The following is an 18,599-nucleotide window of genomic DNA, read 5'->3' as shown; positions in this document are numbered from 1 at the left end:
CTGGTCAAAATCTACAATCGTAACTACGTTCCCTCGGTTTCGCAGAATGGCTGATAATGGACCCAGAAATGGCTCTACTTGTGATATAAACTTCGATGATGAGACAAGAGGTTCTTCTCGCCCACAACACAAGTTCTCCCCTGCTGACTCTATAACAGCTGCCTGTGTCCAGGATATGATCGAGGCAGAATCAAGATCTTGTACACAGAAAGAAACCGAGAGTGCTATTTGCAATCTTCCATCCTCTTCAGGCCCCTCGTCCCTTCAACTCAAGGAACTCAATGAATTGCCTGCGAGTTCAAGTCGGGGATGGCATTTCTACGGCGCTTTTGGTACATTGTGTCTTGTCACCTTTATCATCGCTCTTGACTCAACCATTATTTGCGTTGCGTTGCCTGTAAGCTCATAATATCTATACTAACACGAGTCCTCGCTAATATGAAATGTTCAAAGACAATTGCAGAAGACATCGGTGCTACGGCTATCGAAGCCTTTTGGTGTGGTACCAGTTTCCTCCTCGCCTCGACCGTCGTTCAACCCCCTGTTGCCTCCCTATCTCATATTTTTGGCCGTCGGTCTGCGCTGCTCGCTTCTCTCACTGTTTTTACGAGCGGTAGTATCATGGCTGCGCTGGCGAAGAATATTGCTGTGCTACTTGGTGGTCGGACACTTCAGGGCCTTGGCTCTGGTGGTATCCTTGCTCTGACATACGTTATCGCTACAGATCTTGTGAGCCTCAGGGAGAGGGGTAAATGGTTCGGCCTTATCTCCCTCAACTGGGCTATTGGAAGTATTCTTGGTCCCTTGATCGGTGGTGCTCTCGTGGAAGTGTCCTGGCCCTGGCTGTTCTGGATCAATTTACCATTTTGCGGTATTGCCTATATCGCTATTCCTATCACAATGCGCATTAAACGAAAGGGGGATGCGTCAGTGAACTCCAAGATCAGAGAATTCGATTGGATCGGGACTATCATCTTTGTTGGCTCTTTGACAAGTTTCTTGACCCGTTTGAGTTGGGGTAAGCTGCCCATGCTGATATAGTCAATTCTGTAACTACTTACTTATGCTCATTTACAGGTGGTATCATGTATGACTGGAGCAGCCCTAGGACCGTTATACCTCTTATCTTCGGTATTATGGGACTCATCTTCTTTAGCCTTCACATCAAGTTCTGCAGAAAATACTCCAGATGCGACCCTCTTCTACGACCCAGTCTATTCACCTCCCTTACAGCTCTCTCTGCATACTTTGCAACTGTCATCCACGGCATAACGGTATGGTGTCTTCTTTACTATGTTCCATTATACCACGAGGTCAGGGGATCATCACCTATCACTGCAGGTGTTGCTGTCATGCCATTCACGGGGACTGTGGCTCCCGCCGCTGTCATAGTTGGGCTCCTGATTGCCAAGACCGGCACATACAGGCTCTTCGTATGGGCTGGATGGGTTCTCGTGCCCATTGGAATGGGATTGATGCTGCTACTGGATGATCATACTGAAACCTTTAGATGGGTACTCATCTACCTTACTGGAGGTCTTGGTCTCGGTATCCTCTATTCAGCTCAAGCATTTGCTGCTCAAGCTTCAGCTTCCAATTCCGATTTGCCATTCGCTGCCAGCTTTTATGCTTTTTGTCGGTCTCTTGGTCAAGGCATCGGTGTTGCTGTCGGCGGCGTCACCTTTCAAAACGAGTTCCGCAAACAGGTTGAGAAAAGCCCGGAGTTTGCTTCCAAAGCCAATGAATGGGCCCAAGATGCGTCAGCGTTAGTTCAGATCCTCAAGAAGTCCCCCTCTAGTATGCAGCTAATGAAGGACACTATCGTCGATGGATATATTAAAGGCCTTCGAACCGTCTGGCTGGTAATGACTTTACTTGCATGCATCGCTCTCTTGGTGTCACTCGTCTGTGTCAAGGCGAAAAGCCTGGATCGAAAATTTGAGACTGAGCATACTCTGGACCAAGCAGATCTGAAGGAGAGGAGAGGCCAAAGAGTCTCGGAGGTTGATGTTTGATAGGTAGAATATGGGATTATTTCACTTTGTATCTCCTGTAGTGCTGGATTGTGGCTTCTTCAATAGATAATGCAGAATTATTGACCGACTTCTCACGGCCCTCTTAGCGCAACGCGAATCAGCACATGTAAGAAATAGCATAGTTCCTGAGATGGCACACCGATGGATAACTACCTAGGGTGAAACAATGTAGCCATTTGTGTACTCCAGCTTATCTCTTTCCTATCTAGCCATTCACTATAGTATCAAGAGTGCTGGTTATAATCCCGCCGAAAGCCCTCTCCAAGTATATTATCCTTTACCCGGACAGATTATTCATGGTGAAAGCCAAAATCCACAACATCATCCGTAGATCGAGGTATAGACACGATACTTTGGCACAATTCCTGACGATCGAGCCTCGCCATACGGTGAGCGATACTATGGGCTCGGTGGTTTCCCTCAATACCACTATGGCCCGGAACCCAATTGAGAGATAAAGCTACTCCTAATTGCACCAACTCTTGAGACCGTCGTCGGACTAACGAGTCGAGGGGTGGTATTGGGAAGTGCCGAATCTCTGAACACCGCGGAATAGCCTCGGCTCCCGAGTCAGAGAATATGGCAACTCTGCGTATACGAGAATTCGATTGCTGCGAAACAATGAATATGGCTGTTTCAAGGGCCCCAGCGATGGCCATGAGTTCGACATCCCCCGTACGGCCGTGGTGTCCTTTCACTTGCCAGCCTATTTCCCTCGGGATAGCCTGTTCCCACCCCAAAGACTTATCCATGAAGACAACTGCAGCACCACCATCGAAAGCATTAACTGAACCATCAGTCCACAGTGCCAAAACATCAAGGCTTTCGTCTTGCCACGCGTCAGTAGCTAGACGATGCGCTTGGCACCTTGACTTAAGTGACACAGTTAAACCTGCAAATCCTTCGGTATCGATCTCCGCAAGGGGGGGCACGGTGGCTTCCTCTCGACCCTGTCTCTCTTTCTTTCTAAATTGTTCGCAATCTCTCTTGAAAGCCTTTCTCAGAGGTCTCTTGGTTCGTCGTTTCTCTTCTATGGCCATTATTATTTCTTTTCTAACTACCTTCTTTGCAGCAGTTGCTATTTTCTCGTGTCTTTTCCAGTATTTAGCTGAGCCGCGGGCCGAAGCATCTTCATCTGTTATGTTGTCCGAGAAATAGTCCTCCGTGAAACCAAAGAGAGGCTGCGCATCCTCTTCTAGTAGCTCAGGCATTGTAGTAGTAAGTAAAAGGCGTCTTTCCAGGAGCTTACTATTAGAAACAAACTAAGGAATAGATTTAGTAAAGGCTTATATCTTTATTTATATATAAAAAATATAAGTTAAACTTTTAAAAGTACTTTATTTTTTAAATTATATATTATTAATATTTAAAAAAAGATTTATTATATAATGTTAAAGTTTAAGTAGTTTAAGTGGACTCGTGTCTGATGTAGGTATGTCAAGTTGGCAATTGACGTTTTCTTCCGTAGTAATATATAAAGGCAAGATGGCCGAGCGGTCTAAGGCGCTGTGTTCAGGTTCGATTTGAACTAGTAACGATTCGCAGTCTCGAAAGGGGCCTGGGTTCGAATCCCAGTCTTGTCAGCTTTTTGATTCTCTGATTCCGTGAACTAGGAGATTTAATTTTTATATACGGATACTCCATCCATTATATTCATTACGCCTAATTGCAGTACCCCCAAGCAGACTCAGCTAAGGGAGGTAAAAAAAACCTTAGTTTAATATCCTAGGTAGTGAGTAAACCTTCAAACCAGGCTGACCAATTGATTTAGGCACTCTCGTTTTACCTTAGCATCTAAAGATTTTATACTCCTCTAAGTGCCAGATAAATGCGGATTCGTTCCAGACAATGGCGTCACTGGCCAGGCCAGTGCGAATTCCTCCTGACTTCTGAGCCCAGGTACCGCCCCTCCAAATCGGCAGGTTACTCTGATAGCGCACGCGCTTGTCGCGCTTCCCGTCGCGATCTCAACCCGTGTAAATTGATGCTCTCTTCCTTCTCAACCGGCTCATCCATCTCGTTCCCTTCCCCATGTTCTACTAAATCATTACCTATCAACTCACGAATGTCTTGGACTCGAAACACGAAATGGCAACAGCCTCGTCTTCTTCGATTCTCTCGTCGCCGTCATCTTTTGTGACGGCGCATGATGCTACACTTGATAAATCCACGGCCGCCAGTAGCCCCGTTCATGAGAACCCATGTCCCTATCGCGATGCACGACAACTGCCCCGCGACTTGAAGGCGCATTGCCAGATTTTACTCGAAGAACAACTGTGTATGCCGGCGCTCGCTCTCTCAATGGTAACTTATACTTACAATGAGATAGATGGCTCCGCGATAAATCTTCTAAACAGCATTGCCGCCTCTGGCATATCCAAGCACACTTCTTCGAAGAAGCACGTCCTTGTCCCTCCTCCAAGCCATCTGGCTCTATTGAATACTCTGGTTATTCATCCTCTCCACACTACCCGTACGGAGAAGAAGGACCAGCTTGACGTTGCCTCACAGGCACTCGACTATTTGCGCAATATTCTCCGAGTTGCCGGTCCCATTAATGCCGATCTCAGAACAGCATTCCAATTCAGCTCTACACCACGCTCAGGTCGCCGTTGGGATCAATACGGACAGGGAAACGAGAGTGATGTATCAGACACGGAATCAAATGGCGACGATGATCGACTTCGAGGCAAAATTGCCAACGAAGGTAGCATATGGAGCCGTGGACAAGACTTTTGGTCAACCCTTGGCTGGGCATTCAACTGCAGCACGTTATATCCGAAGCGATGGCAATACTGGAAAGTCTGGCTGGAGTTTATGTTGGATGTCTTGGAGGCCGACTGGAACGAGCGCGAGCGATGCGACAAGGAGGCGCAATTAGCCAATGGTCCAGATAGCGAACTACCCCGTACATCACGCAATGAATCTATCATTGTCATGTACATGGAGCAACAAAACGGGCGACAAAATGGAGCTAAAGGATTTGTCAAAGCCATATTTGCCGACGGAGGCGAGATATCGTCGTCTGCCTTCCACGAGGTTTTTGATAAGGAACCCAGAGGCCCGAGCAAGACGTCCAAGAAACGAAAGTGGGAGCAGGTGCTGGACCTGGAAAACGACAAATTCGGTGACTACTTTGATGATGAATCAATCTCTTCGGGAGTTTCCGAACCACCGACGCCTCAAAAGCCCAAGGACACGCGAAAACTCGGCACAGGGGGTGTACACTCGCAAGGGTTGGTCGAGTCTGTCGACATACGCCTCCGTCTGTTCAGATTACTTTCTGCGGTGACATGGTCACTCCGAAAGCCTTCCGAGCTTCATCGTTTATATGAGGAGTATACTGCCGCCCTCAAACTTCTCCCACTCCCTATGTTTACTCTTTTTGCGTGCCGGAGACCAAATCCCCTTCTATCTGAAGCACACATTACTATCACCAAAGAACTATTCGATTTACTGCTACCATCATCTTATAAAGATCCTTCAAAGGTTGACCCAGAAGGTGACGCGGAGGGAAGTTTGACGTTGCCAATGTTAGAAGAGTGTTTTGTCCCTCATCCGGCGAATACCGTGGCTCTGGAAGACAATGCGAAATTATCCCTAGTCGTTGAAGACGCTATGCAACTTCTCTGGGCATGCGATCTAATGGTTTATTCTGAAGAGTTTGAAGAGGCTGTTGAGATGGGCATCAAAGCTCGAGAGGCAAAAGCAAAGAAGCGGCGTACTGGGAAGGTCAAGGGCGATGAAGCCGACGCTCTCGCGCAAGAGATCTTGACTAATTCAGGTGAAAGAATTCGGTTATTTTTGGAAGTTTTAAAAGCTTCTCATGGAGCGGAGTCATGAGACGGTCAATGGGGTAGTGATTCTTATTGGTTTTTTCGTGGTATTGTACATATTATAGACTACCCAGTGCATGAACATAATGCCGTAATGAATGATGATACCCAAGATTCTGCCGTGGAATCTGTATCGTCTCTTTTCGTGACTCTCGTACATTGTTGCTACATTTGGTATGGCAACTGTGGCTTGTTGGGCCAATTGAGCCAGTAAGTACTTCATCGAAGCTCCATTGCTCAACGCTTCTTGGCTGCTGTAGGGCTCCAAGAAGCGGGTTGCCACGTCTCGCCTGGTGCTCTAGCCTTTGCCTTGGCCCAAGGATCGTCCTTCTTTTCAGTCTCTGCTTTGGTCTCTTTTGAGCCCATGCCAGTCTGCTCACTACTCCCAGCGTCTCGTTGTAGAGGGCCGGCCTTTGTCGGTGAAAGCAACGGTGCCGGCGCAGCCTGCGGTGCCTCCATGACTCGCGGCTTGGCCTCCCATCTAGCATCCGCCTCAGCAGCAAGCTTCTGCATCCTCACCCGGCGCAGAACATCGCTGTGTTGTTCCTCGATACTTGGAGGGCCCTCTCGTGTATGCCGTAGCCACTGGTGCCATTGCGGGCTGACCTTTACGGAAGAGTAGTGTGTTGATCGCGGGTATTTAACAATTCTTCGCCAGCGCTCATTACTCTCAGCGCCTCTCGTGAGTCGAAATTCCCAGTACGTGTTGCCCTGAAGGTCATAACCTGGTGGTGTGTAAGTGGGAGGAGAGTGGTGGAGGGAAGATCGAAAACAAACCCACGAGGAAGCGCTTGCGCCATGGTAAGCGAAGGGCTTTCCACTTGTACCAGGCCCGCGCAACAGGCCCAATCTGATTTGTGGCCATGAGCTTCTTTTGTTTCAATTTATGACCTTGAATGTCACTAAGAGAATATTGGGGGGCGTAAATATCCTGGTGAAGTCTTCAATCCATGACACACACACAGCCACTTCCATGATGCACCAGCCACCTCGCCCCAGCCACCGCATAATTCCCAGTCCACGTCATTCCATGGTAGGTGGGCTGGATGCTGGTGTCGGGTGCAAGCCGCCCAATCTTGCCTGCTCGAATGCAAGCTACTACCTAATTCCTTGGATACTTAGGTACCTACCTCGGATACCCGGGACCATCTTATTCTCTCTTCCTATTCTTCTCAATCAACACTTGATTTCTATCCTGAGAGTTGACCTTCAAGATAATTGCTTGGAGACAGCTTCATTTGTTTTATTGCGAATTGATACCCTTCCTCTCCCTCCGTTCAAGAAGCTGTGCGACTTTTGCGACCGGACCGTACTTTCTACGTCGCTTACCAGTGCAAACGCTTGAATCTAAACTCGTACCAGGCGAGCGACAAATCCAATTCCTTATTCCTCAGGGTGATTGAGTTGCTATTACGAGAACCCACCTGCGAGCTGTCGTCATGGCGTCCGTGTCGTCGCTGGATAAAGACTTGCGCAAGATGCGCCTTGAGAAATACACACCAGCAGCTGCTAATGAAGCTCGGTCATGGATCGAAAACATTCTGGGAGAGAGCCTTCCTTCTTCCGATCTCCTAGAAGGACTAAAAGATGGAGTTGCTCTATGCAAGTAAGTCGCCTCCAAGCCCGGCGATCATGAATGCGGGACTTACACAATGCTCAGACTCGCCAATCTCGCCCTGCCACCTCCTGGGGTTCGGTTCAAGCAATCGGCCATGCCTTTCGTACAGATGGAGAATATCTCGCTATTCCTCCGTGCGTGCCAATCTCCACCACTAAACCTCCACCAACATGATACATTCCTTACTGTCGATCTTTTTGAGCAGAAGGACCCAGCGCAAGTTCTGCAATGTATCGGTGCATTCAGCAGAGCGGCCCATGCTGCTAATCCTCATAACTTTCCCACATCGATTGGACCTAAAAATCGACCTGAAACGGTCACTCCACAAGGAACAGGTTCAAGGACACCTACCGGGACACGCAACAGGGGCGCATCCGTTACGAGCAACAAGTCGCCTGCCTTTGGACGCTCTGCTGCTTTACCACATCGAACTGGTGATTCGGGCTCTGGGCGGTGGAGTCCTACCAAGAGTCCTGCCCCGAAGAATGGGCCCGAGTCTCCTGGCGCCGTTAGCAGCTGGAGCAAAAAGGAGCACGAAGGGACTACTGCACCCGCTTGGAACATTGCACAGTATGGTTACTTAGGGGGCGCTAGCCAAGGTAATCTCGGTATATCGTTTGGTGGTAGGCGACAGATCACCAATGCTGGTCCCCGCGTGCCGACTCTTGCCGAGAAGGAGCGCCATCGAAAGGAGGAGGAAGAGCGCACTCATCGTGAAGCAGAGGAAGAGGAGAGGCAGCGAGCTGAAGAGGAGGATCGTGCCCGGGTTGAGGAAGAGCTCAAGTGGGAGCAGGAAACAGAACAACTCCGAGAAAAGGAGCGGCAAGCCGCCGAAGAAGAGAAGCGAAGATGGGAGGAGGAGGAACGGCAATGGAAACTAACAGAGGAGAAACGGCGTAAGGAGGAGGAAGATGCCGAAGCCAGACTTGCCGAAGAACGAAGAAGCGTGAAAAATCGTGGCGATACTAAGCTGACGGGGCAATTCCTGAGTCAGTATCGAGCCGACCAAGGAGCATCACAACAAGACGGTGCTTCCGAAGATGAATACAAAAACCGTGTGAAGCAGTTGGAGCAAGAGTTGGAGCTCGCTCGACAACGAGAAGCCGAGTATGAGCGAGAGCGTCAAGAGAGAGCTCAACGTCAAGGAAGCATAGAGACAAAGCCAACTCCTAAGCCCAAGCCCAAGCTGGTGTCCAGTCCTCCAACACGTTCTGACTCATGGTCTAAAGACGAGCGAGAAGTTCTGAGGACTCGGTCTCCTTTCAACAGGGAGCCCCTTCAAACAAACAACGCTCCTGCATTGCCCTCGAGGTCACCTCGCCCCTTGCCTGATCCGACTGCCCTTCCCCAGGCTAAGTCACAGAACACGAGCAGCCGGCCCCTACCGGATCCCGCCACATACTCCCCGAAGCCTACGCCCGCCGCTCCCAGCCGCACGGACCGCTTTCTATCAAGTAATTCAGCTCCTTCACCACCTGCAGCCCAGGCTACTTACTCACGCGAACTGGGTGCCACAGCTGAGCGCGATGCCGAAGACCAGCGCCGTGCACAGAGCCAGAACAAGACCAACGCAGGCGGATGGGCCTCTAAGTCACTTCTGGAACGAGAGATGGAGATGGAACGCCAACGGCAGCGCGAGTGGGAAGAGGCACAGAAAGAAACTGCTGCGGCGGTGCGCTCCAATGAAGGTGTAGACGGAATTGGTGGTGGTATTGGTGGCCGGTGGGATGTTGGACAATGGGCTGGTTATACAGGTGGTGACAGCCAGAATAAGGGGTCAGCGGGTATCGGAGCTGGTCGAAGACAGATCGTAGGACCTCGGCCGCTTCCTGAGCAACCAAGGTAAGGTGCCGGCCTAGAAATAGAAGCGATTGGTTTGCAGTTCAAGCAATGAAGTATAGGTCTTTCGAGTTTCGATTGATTGTGACGGCCTCTGTAGAACTCAAACTATTTCAACAAATACTCACGCTCAATAGTAGACCTTAATTTAATGATATCCAAGGTCCAGACAATCCATGGCTATCTGGTTAGTATCATCAGCGCCTTGATAGAAAGGAAAGATGGCTGCTAGGCTTTAGTTTTGGTATGATGAGAACCTTTCGTATATTGTGGTATCTTGAGACTATCAAAAAAATGTCCTTCACTTGCCCATCCAAAGCTCATACTTGCTATGATCGATCCACCCATTTTATCTAGACCTCCCTATCCCTGAAAGGTACAAACCCCCACTCCGTGATTCATAGAATCCCAGTTCATAGTATGAAATTCTTAAACATGATTTGCTTCTCCAATGGCAGCCTCATCACGGCACCGTTTGCACATACACCAGCCTCCTAGACTACCCCTTGCCCATTCCCGGCGTTGTTGCACGGGCAAATTGACGTCGCAATAGTGATTGAGAATCTCCTCACCCTTCTTGATACCTCCTGGACGACCACCCACAATACGCTCCTTTCTGGCTTCAAGAACCATGCGGCCACCCCATTCCCATGTGACGTTGGGGTCGCAATCATGGTTCGCGAGACACCAATATGGGTGCACTGCAGCGACATCAGGGCGACCGTCCCGAAGGCTTTTGCGGGCCGAAGCGGTGCCCCTGAACTTGGCGTATAGCGTATTGAGAACCCAGAGATCATTCTCGGCGAGCGAAGAGTATATATCGATATCCATCTTTTCCAAAACGTGGAGCGGTGTTTCGATATTGTATTTGAAAGAAAAGGGCAGTGTCCACTCAGGAGGCGGACCGGCATTTGGTGAGACATTAATGTCGTTGGTTCGAGTTGGAACAAAATCACCCCATATATACTTGACCTCTCGAACATCAAGAGGATTAACCTCCTCTTGAGCAGCAATAGCCAGGACCCGAGAAAGGAGCAAAAGGTAAAGTGTTTGGTCGGCTTCAAATGCATCAGGGTCCTTAGCGATTGCATCGACGTCCTTCTCACAAACCACTGGATGATATCTCTCCATGGCTTGATCAAAGCAATACTGGGTGCAGAATACCGTATCGTAGCAATCAGGGCAACTGATGGGCTCGTTCTCGCTGCCTAGTGGTGGCAGATCAGAACTGCATGCGTCACAAAGAGAGTCCTTAAGCCGATTGTTCGCGGTGAGAAGTGAGTATTCCTTCAGCACAACTTCACCGGGGGCGATATCCTCCTTGGCGAAGACTCCAAGCTGTTTGCAGGTTGGAATAATTTCATAGTCATCGGTGCTGCTCGCTCCTTCTAACAGGACAGGTAAGGTCGCAACCTCGACAACGCACTTTGGTGCCATGGAGCTCAAACGCTCGTTGAGTTCAGCCAGTGATTCCGGAGCGAAACGATCAGGTTCGTGGTCATTCCAGGGGTAGACCTCGCGACGGACGAGACCTTGATCGGGGAGATTGGGATAATCAATATCGATATCATCCCGGCGAAGCCTCCTGCGGGCGACAGTGACAATGTTGTTCTTGGTGTCGAGTAGTTCTTGGTTGGATGGTGAGAGCTGGAGACCGCGCTGACAGAAACTGGCAGCACTCTGTAGTGATCCACATAGTAATAGGCCTAAAGAAAGGATTTGATATGCACGAACTTGTGACAATATGGCCAGTCGTTTAACTGCCTCGTCTTCGACTTCCAGGTCAGTTTCGGGGCTTTGTAGCCTATCTTGGGGAAGGTTCCCATGTGCTAGAACATCGGGTAAGGGGACTGCTGTGTGCATCTGCAGAGACTCGAGGGCCTGCTCATGATATTCGAAGCCCTCATTGAGAACCTCATCGGCTAGTAAGAGTGCACGATACGCATCACCGGCTGCAAGATCCGGATATCCTAGATCCGAGTAGATAGCGGCACGGTTGAGGTAGAGTATCAAGTCATAGGGTAGGCTCGAAAGTCCTTCTGTGAGCTGTGATCGCCGGTCAAGCAGCTGCTCGTTCCGGGCTGCTGGGTCCATCTCGGAATCAATATCGTTTGAGGTGATGACCCGTCAAGTCAAAAGTCAGTAGTTGTGTAAGTTGACACAAGAGTGGACTTTGGTAAAGAGGAGTAAAATAAGAGAAAAATTGAACTAATGGATTTAGACCAAGGATTGAATGCAGGAGCCTTGATGTAGAGCAGAGTTCGGCTCTGGTCTACATCCGCAGAGATCGCAGTCACATATATAAAAAGTGAGGAGGAGACATAGAAAGAAAGACAGGTCTAGAAGTGACGATGGCAGTCGTTTCGTTACCAGACAAGGATCGGGGAGCTAAGGAATCGAGAAAGGGAGAAATAACTTGGGGGAGCGCGGTGATTCGCTATTCGTTTCTATTAGTCGTCTTCTGCAACGGGAGGCTTTTTGGTAGGGCAGTCCAGGATGATTCTGATTTCCCATCAAGACCCTGAATCTTGATATTTTCGCCGAAGATAAAACAGGGTATTTTTCAATAGGAGGCACCTACTTAGGTAGGTAGGTAGGCAAGGCCCTTCAGTTGGCCAAAATAAAGAAAACAGGCTTGGCAATTTCCAGCTGCCAAACCAAAAGGTTGGCTACTGATGTTGGTTGGTGTTAGATGTCGGAGCGAAGGTTCCGGGTCACACGAGAACAAAGTGCAACTGAGAATCCAAGTGTGCGTGCGGTGTGACCACGACTCACCAGAGAAAGTAACGTCCGTTGATGATTTGATCGCCAGGGTCCATCCATCCCGTTTCAAGCCTCCAATGCAATTTTTACAGTAATAAACCCCCAAGGGGGGGGGGGGGGGGGACGAAAACCCAGAACGTCCCACAGGAGGGCTAAAAATTCCCGTCCACACCACTCCCACGGGCGTTTGCGAGACTGGGCTCGCAGCTGTCGAAAAGGCTTGAGCTTCGTTCGATATTGTCAAGGGAGCCATAATATAAGGGTCTTCCAGATCCAAACTGGTGTAATCATTACGTAGGTAGGCAACTTGATTCTCGGATTGACTGACCGAAGTGATGTTGCTTCTCCTTCTTCTTATTCTCTCATCAAGCTCTTTTCTTCCGCGGGCCAGCTTCGCCGGGCCGGTCTCTTCGGGTGCCCAATCGTACCTCTCATGACAAATCTGAGATCGATCGCAGAAACGACATTCTTGTTGTATTGTGCTGTATAGCATGCAGCAGGTCAAGTGGCTTACCCGTTTCCGAAAACTGCTTCCCAGTCAAGTCTGAAATAATGAAGAATATGTAGCAGTGCAGCTTCACATTGGATTCTCATAGTCATCATTCTCGGATGCAGACTTGACAAGCCCCATGTCTTAAGTCGACGTCGATTCGAGTGCCCAATGGGCCTACTAATGCCCTGCATGCGTGAGACTGTAGCAGAGACAAGCACATACACTCACCGTCTCTTACACGATCTTGACAGACTTGTTGTTGCCCCTCAGTTGTCGAGATCTTGAAATGTTTCTTCGGCAGCATGGTCTACAGCTCGGGTACGAAATCAGGCAATTTGGAATATATCATTTGAGCGATGTTGGCATTCACAAATGACCTGAGAATTACAGAGAATGAAGCCGTTGGAAACTTCTAGAGACGTCCATTTCCCACATGGATACGTTGGAATTTCACCTGAGAATTGCATAAATGGAGGGGCTAGACGCGAGGGGCGAGGGGTCAGAATCTTGGAGGGGTCCATTGGAGGGGCAGACCAGGGACCAGATGGGCAAGGGTTTAAGCAGCCGGCATCTGCCCTGAAAAATTCTGCCAGGGCTAGCCAGCCATGATAGATGTAGGTAGGTTGCGACTTACACACAGACATACACCCACAGAAATGCGCACCGCAGGTAGACAATGATACAGCAGGGCATAAATACTGGATACAAGACTGGCACGCCTCTTTTCATCCGTGAATGCTCTGCTTCAAGGTGATCAGTGCAGTCGGTATAAGTTGACAACCGCCGTCCGTCCGTCCATCCGTCCCTCATGAAACAAGAGCTACTTAACAAAAGAGCTTAACCACCGTCGTCCGCGATGCGTTGAAACGGAACGGCTAGCAGTACGCCTAAACCCGCCGAGAAACCCAGCTAACCTAACGCTGTGTCCTCTTAGCCGGCAGGCCGGGCATACGTCATGAAATCACCCGTCCGTCAATAAAAGCTCCGCAGAACCGGACAAGCACATGCGTGTCAACCCGTTGTTGACCCTATCTACTGTACAGTACTTAGGAAAGCTTCCTGCCTAGCTTGCACCTGGGTATCCTTATCAGAGGATGAAAGAAAAAGACGTCAGAATTGGCCGTTTATGCTGCCTGTTCCTTGCATGAGTCCAGACGCCTTACTCACCTCGATTAGCCCGCGTCTCTTTTGTAGTATTCATGGATAGATAATTCATCGATCCTCCAACGCATACTCAGCCATATACCAAAGAACGATCGAAACCAACGCTGAAATTCGGAGCTGTCAAGGAGCTGTCCGGTTCCCTATTGGCTCTGTGCTGTGTCACCATCCGGTAATGATGATGCTACTTTGGTTACTTTGGTCCCCTCTTCCAGTACATAGATTGCTTGGCTCTCGTGGCTTTGGACAAGGGTTAGGAGATTAGGTAGGGCTCAACAGCACGTCAGCAACCAAGACCACATGTCAAGCCGCTGTAAGTCAGATCTAATATGCTTAAAGGCCTCTCTCTGAGATCCTCAAGCAACTTAGGTCACGATTTCTCATCAGTCTTCATCATTGATAATATTCCTGGACGGGTCCCACCAACAAGCTCAGGTCCAATTCATCCCATAAAGAGGACTAGCCTTCCTCGCTCATCCCCATGCCAAGTCTTATTACCTTGACGATGACTGGGAACAAACGGCAATCCGATAAGCTTCCATTTCTCAACGGGACACCACACGGCTAAAGTGCACCATTGTTGACCTGCATTATCTAGAAACAGAACCAGCCATACACGATTCAGATATGCCAGTGTCAGAAAGTAAAAGCCTAGGTACTAAGGTAGGTAACTAACTACTACCTACACAGTACTACCTTGCTGTGCAGTAGGTATAGGTAGTACACTACAGATGTCTAGCACGCCACTGCGCTCATCATATCGTCTTCTGTGCCGGAGACTGATCTAACTGTAAGCTCCCACTAAGACCGAAGCTTTCAAGGTATCAAGAAAGCCATTGTGAGACCGTTTTCGCTCCTCCCAACCCTGTCTCTCCTGTCCGACCACCCACGGGCTGTCAGGCTAGTAAGTTACCTCTCTACTCGTAGGATGGCCCTTCTCCGTCTTGAAATGCTTCTACTCCATGTCTGGGTCGACATTTTCTAACGGGAGTTTGATCCACTCCACTGTAACGGGATACGATGACGAAGTAGGTACCTAATACTACCGTGCCTACCAGAAACTACCTACCTACCTAGAAAAAAAAAGGCCCACTGTGACTTCTATGGAACCCCGCCTCTTACCTTAGGTAGGTTCTTAGCCTCTAGACTACCTAGACCTACCTTAAGACGATACCTACTGCATTATCAAATTATCCCACAACGTTTAAACAACATCCTGATAATTTATCTGAGTCGACTGCCTCGCCTACCTACCTTACCTTGTACCCTTGACACACTTACATCTTCTCTCATCCGTGTCAAGGATCAATCAGAGCTGCAGGAAAACCACGCACCTTGGTGGTTCTTCACCTCTCTCCTTGTTCCGTTAATTTTCATCTACATCTCCCACATCGTCACAACTCACCGCAAGCTTCAAAACCCGCACCACAAACGTCACCATGGGCAAAACACAACCAAACCTCTTCGCATTCCGCAACGTTGACGCCCTCGCCCCGGCGCTGCGCTCGTATGTTATCCAAAGCCAAGCTGCCGGTATCGCCCGGCACGGCGCTTTCAAAGTGGGTGTATCTGGCGGTTCGCTCCCCAAGACGCTCGCCCAAGCCCTTCTATCCCCCTCTTCGGGCCCCAACGATGTCGTCGATTTCAAGCGCTGGGAGATTTTCTTTGCAGATGAGCGCGCTGTGCCCCTCGACCACGAAGATTCCAACTACGCCCTTCTTAAGAAGGAACTTCTGGACAAGATCCCCGAGGACCAGAAGCCCACCGTGCACCCCATCGACACAGAACACTTGAACGATCTGCAAGAACTTGCCGACCAGTACGAGAAGACACTGGTTGCCAGCTTCGCCAGCCGCGACTCGGTCCGTCTGCCTATCTTTGACCTGCTCCTCCTTGGCTGCGGACCCGACGGGCATACCTGCTCTCTTTTCCCTGGCCATGAACTACTCCGTGAAGTCGACGCCTGGGTCGCTCCCATTGAAGACTCCCCCAAGCCTCCCCCCAAGCGCATCACCCTCACTCTTCCAGTCGTCAACCACTCCGTTCGTGTTGCGTTCGTCGCTACTGGCGGCAGTAAGAAGGAGATCATGAAGCAGATCTTCGATACCGACGGTGGTCTGCCCTGCACTCTTGTCAATGAGGGTACTGGTGAACGCTGCAGTTGGTTCGTCGACGAGCCTGCTGTCGAGGGCGTCAGCTTTCCGCGAAGGGCTTTCCTATAATACCATCACCCAAGCTAGCTTTAATAAAAAGCACCTCTATCCAGTCTTTGAGCTTTAGCCCGACTCACCATAGCATGCAAACGACGTCAACGTGCTGTCGCACTAGATTGAGTTTGGCATCGTGCGAAAATCGCTGAGGAGCTGGATGTTCAGCTTCCATTTCATCACTCCTTTTAACGCCCCTCACGATATTGGGAGGACTTAAGACATTATAAGACGCATCAAATCTCCGAATCGGCAAGGATATAAACGGCTTGCTATATCGCATCCGGCCCTAATCGATGAACCCCTAAGTACCATTTATGTCTTTTATGACTGCTACATCCCGATGATGATACTTCGTTCTTGCGTGGGTATCATTTATTAGAGGCGTTTATTTCGAGATAGGGAATTTCCCAAGTGTTATGACAACGAAAATCACATGCAAAAAAAAATCATTAAAAAACCAAAACAAATTTTAACGCCATGGTTTCGAGTTAGAGAAGAGGGTTTGAAAGAATTGTGTTTGATTTACCAATTTCCGTTTTAACTTGATATCCGGTCGATATATGCCAAGACGCACAAGGAAGCTATAGAGAGCCTATTCTGCTGGTCATGTCTCGTTTCGAGCCCAACCCACATAGCTAGAGCAGCTCAATCCCAAAAATGATTAAAAATGAGTCTATATGTAACATGAAGAAAATGCATCATCTGCTGTGATGTCGCTGATCTAGGTGATATGTACACGTTCATCTGATGTCCAAACCCACGCACGGAACACTGCAAACTTGAATAATGTCTTACACGGCTCTCCAAACTGCTCCAGCTCTTGGGGTATCTTCCATTCCATCGTCTCGGTTCATCTTATCAATCCACTCGTCTTCACGTGCAAGTGCATCCCGCTCAATATCGTCCATGACAGCCAGTTCAGTCAGCATGCCCTGCACAAGCTCCCTTGACCCTTCTACCATGCGATGCAGACTTGATTGATTTTTGGTTTCTCCCTCTTGGTCATCACGGGCAAAATCCCCCAATTGATCGAGTTGTCGCTTTATGGTATCCAATCGTCGTACCAAGCCAGCGCATTCGTCCTTCCATGCAGAATCAAGTTCGCCAATAAATAGCACGTCGTTCTCCTGGATGAGAGCTCCGCCTGCACTTCTCGCTTCTTCGATTTCACACATGCGATCAACCCATCTTTCAAATCGCCTTACGACCCTGGCATAACGGCCACCGGGTTCCTCCAGCGCCCATAGACCAGCTATGGCTGCATCTAGGATTTGTATGCGCTCTTCCAGACCACCGCCAACAGCCCACTTACGGATTGTCAGGATGTTCCCCTTCTCAACCTCTGCCTTCTCCTGGTCATCAATCTGTTTACTCGCGCTAGCAAGCTCTGAAAATCGCTCCCCAAGTTTGCGTTGGGCACTAGCCCTCCAGGTAGCATCAACGGTCGGTGCATCTCGATGCAAAAGATGGAGTTGCAGAAGCTCGGTTTGCAACCGACTTGTCTCGGCGGATGCAGCGACATTGGCCGGAAGTTTGGACGGCGACGGCGGAGCGAGGAATGTTGATGTCAGTGGTTTAGGCGCAGAGGACTTGGCCGGTGAGTAGTGTTGCTGGAGAGTTGAGAAGGCCGGTCGAAGGCGTGGTGCAGCGCCCGGGAGCTTCTCGTTGGCAGAAGTAGTTGACGACCGAGTAGGACGAGTGGTCGTTGTTGTGGTAGTGGTGCTGCTAGCTGAGGAACCAGAAGAAGGAGGTCTCAAGACTGGCGCATTTCTCAAGCCAGTAGCAGTGCTCTTTGCGCGGGTATGCGTAGGGGCAGGTGCCTTTCTAGCTGTTTGAGTAGGGCCATCTGCCGAGGTCGGTCTCACCGCTGGTCGAGGTCTCGTAGTCGTGGTTGAAGGGGGATATCGAGTTTCCCTCTTCGCAGGCTCGAATGTTACTGGTTTAGCAGGCTGTCGACCAGACGTCGCTCTGGAGAGTCCTGTGGTTGTTCCATTTCTCAATGTTCTCGCATTGCTAGATGTCGTCGCACTTCTAGTCAAGGGCTTTACAGGGAGGCGACTCGGTGAACCGTCTGGGGCGTTCGCATTAGCATTGGCAGTAGTTGTGGCGGTAGAAGCAGGTTTTCGAAGTGACCGTGAACGTTGTAGTGTGGACATAGTGAAAGCCTGTCACACAATGGATTAACCGGGTTCGGGGCTGATAGTAACTATTAAGTGAATGTTTATTGTGATGAAGCTTGAGGGAACTCAGGGTCGCTTGGGTTACCAATACGGTAAGAAAGTGGACCTGCCATGAGGAAGCTTCCGTTAGCCGGAACACGGTGAGTGGATGGCCAAGCCTGGGCCAACCTACCTAGGACCCGGTAGAGGCTAGCGGCGGGGTGTTTCACTAACGGAATCGGTGAGCCTCTACAGTAGAGGTTAACTTGAACGCACGCTTGAAGTTATTAGACAAAAACCGATCTGAATATAAACCTACCAAGCATGGATATCAAGGAATACTGCTCCTTGCCTAAGAGCTTGTGTTAGTTGGGTTTTAGAATATCAAAGGTCTGGGAACCAAAAAAGTAGCCCAGAAGGTAGAATCCGTGCACCCCAGTCCTGCTTTAACCTCTCGTCATCAACATTACACGTTCATATCAGT

At 49.5% G+C, this 18,599-nt stretch overlaps 8 protein-coding genes across 8 annotated transcripts; 4 read left to right on the top strand and 4 right to left on the bottom strand.

Annotated features, from left to right (window-relative positions):
- Positions 1-46: 46 nt before the first annotated feature.
- On the top strand, positions 47-2,015 carry FSUBG_9968 (multidrug transporter; the record flags this gene model as incomplete). The annotated part of the gene is made up of 3 exons (XM_036688536.1): positions 47-397; positions 454-1,018; positions 1,078-2,015. 3 exons carry the CDS (start codon positions 47-49, stop codon positions 2,013-2,015), a joined length of 1,854 nt encoding a protein of 617 aa, XP_036534562.1.
- Positions 2,016-2,326: 311 nt separating this feature from the next.
- FSUBG_9967 (reverse transcriptase) lies at positions 2,327-3,247 on the bottom strand (the record flags this gene model as incomplete). Its single annotated transcript, XM_036688535.1, has 1 exon — positions 2,327-3,247. The coding sequence occupies one exon, from the start codon at positions 3,245-3,247 to the stop codon at positions 2,327-2,329; it is 921 nt and encodes a 306-aa protein (XP_036534561.1).
- Positions 3,248-4,124: 877 nt separating this feature from the next.
- FSUBG_9966 (uncharacterized protein) lies at positions 4,125-5,879 on the top strand (the record flags this gene model as incomplete). Its single annotated transcript, XM_036688534.1, has 2 exons — positions 4,125-4,314; positions 4,366-5,879. 2 exons carry the CDS (start codon positions 4,125-4,127, stop codon positions 5,877-5,879), a joined length of 1,704 nt encoding a protein of 567 aa, XP_036534560.1.
- A 230-nt stretch (positions 5,880-6,109) lies between these two features.
- Positions 6,110-6,847, bottom strand: FSUBG_9965 (uncharacterized protein; the record flags this gene model as incomplete). Its single annotated transcript, XM_036688533.1, has 3 exons — positions 6,110-6,597; positions 6,650-6,763; positions 6,832-6,847. The coding sequence occupies 3 exons, from the start codon at positions 6,845-6,847 to the stop codon at positions 6,110-6,112; spliced, it is 618 nt and encodes a 205-aa protein (XP_036534559.1).
- A 464-nt stretch (positions 6,848-7,311) lies between these two features.
- On the top strand, positions 7,312-9,336 carry FSUBG_9964 (calponin; the record flags this gene model as incomplete). Its single annotated transcript, XM_036688532.1, has 2 exons — positions 7,312-7,478; positions 7,533-9,336. 2 exons carry the CDS (start codon positions 7,312-7,314, stop codon positions 9,334-9,336), a joined length of 1,971 nt encoding a protein of 656 aa, XP_036534558.1.
- Positions 9,337-9,758: 422 nt separating this feature from the next.
- On the bottom strand, positions 9,759-11,423 carry FSUBG_9963 (MYND domain protein; the record flags this gene model as incomplete). Its single annotated transcript, XM_036688531.1, has 1 exon — positions 9,759-11,423. One exon carries the CDS (start codon positions 11,421-11,423, stop codon positions 9,759-9,761), a length of 1,665 nt encoding a protein of 554 aa, XP_036534557.1.
- A 3,762-nt stretch (positions 11,424-15,185) lies between these two features.
- Positions 15,186-15,968, top strand: FSUBG_9962 (6-phosphogluconolactonase; the record flags this gene model as incomplete). The annotated part of the gene is made up of 1 exon (XM_036688530.1): positions 15,186-15,968. The coding sequence occupies one exon, from the start codon at positions 15,186-15,188 to the stop codon at positions 15,966-15,968; it is 783 nt and encodes a 260-aa protein (XP_036534556.1).
- Positions 15,969-16,747: 779 nt separating this feature from the next.
- FSUBG_9961 (AGA1 A-agglutinin anchor subunit) lies at positions 16,748-18,112 on the bottom strand (the record flags this gene model as incomplete). The annotated part of the gene is made up of 1 exon (XM_036688529.1): positions 16,748-18,112. One exon carries the CDS (start codon positions 18,110-18,112, stop codon positions 16,748-16,750), a length of 1,365 nt encoding a protein of 454 aa, XP_036534555.1.
- Positions 18,113-18,599: the final 487 nt, after the last annotated feature.

This window comes from Fusarium subglutinans (genome assembly GCF_013396075.1).
Source record: "Fusarium subglutinans strain NRRL 66333 chromosome Unknown NRRL66333_c0000164, whole genome shotgun sequence".
NCBI classification, from domain to species: domain Eukaryota; kingdom Fungi; phylum Ascomycota; class Sordariomycetes; order Hypocreales; family Nectriaceae; genus Fusarium; species Fusarium subglutinans.
This window is presented reverse-complemented; position numbering and strand designations above follow the sequence as displayed.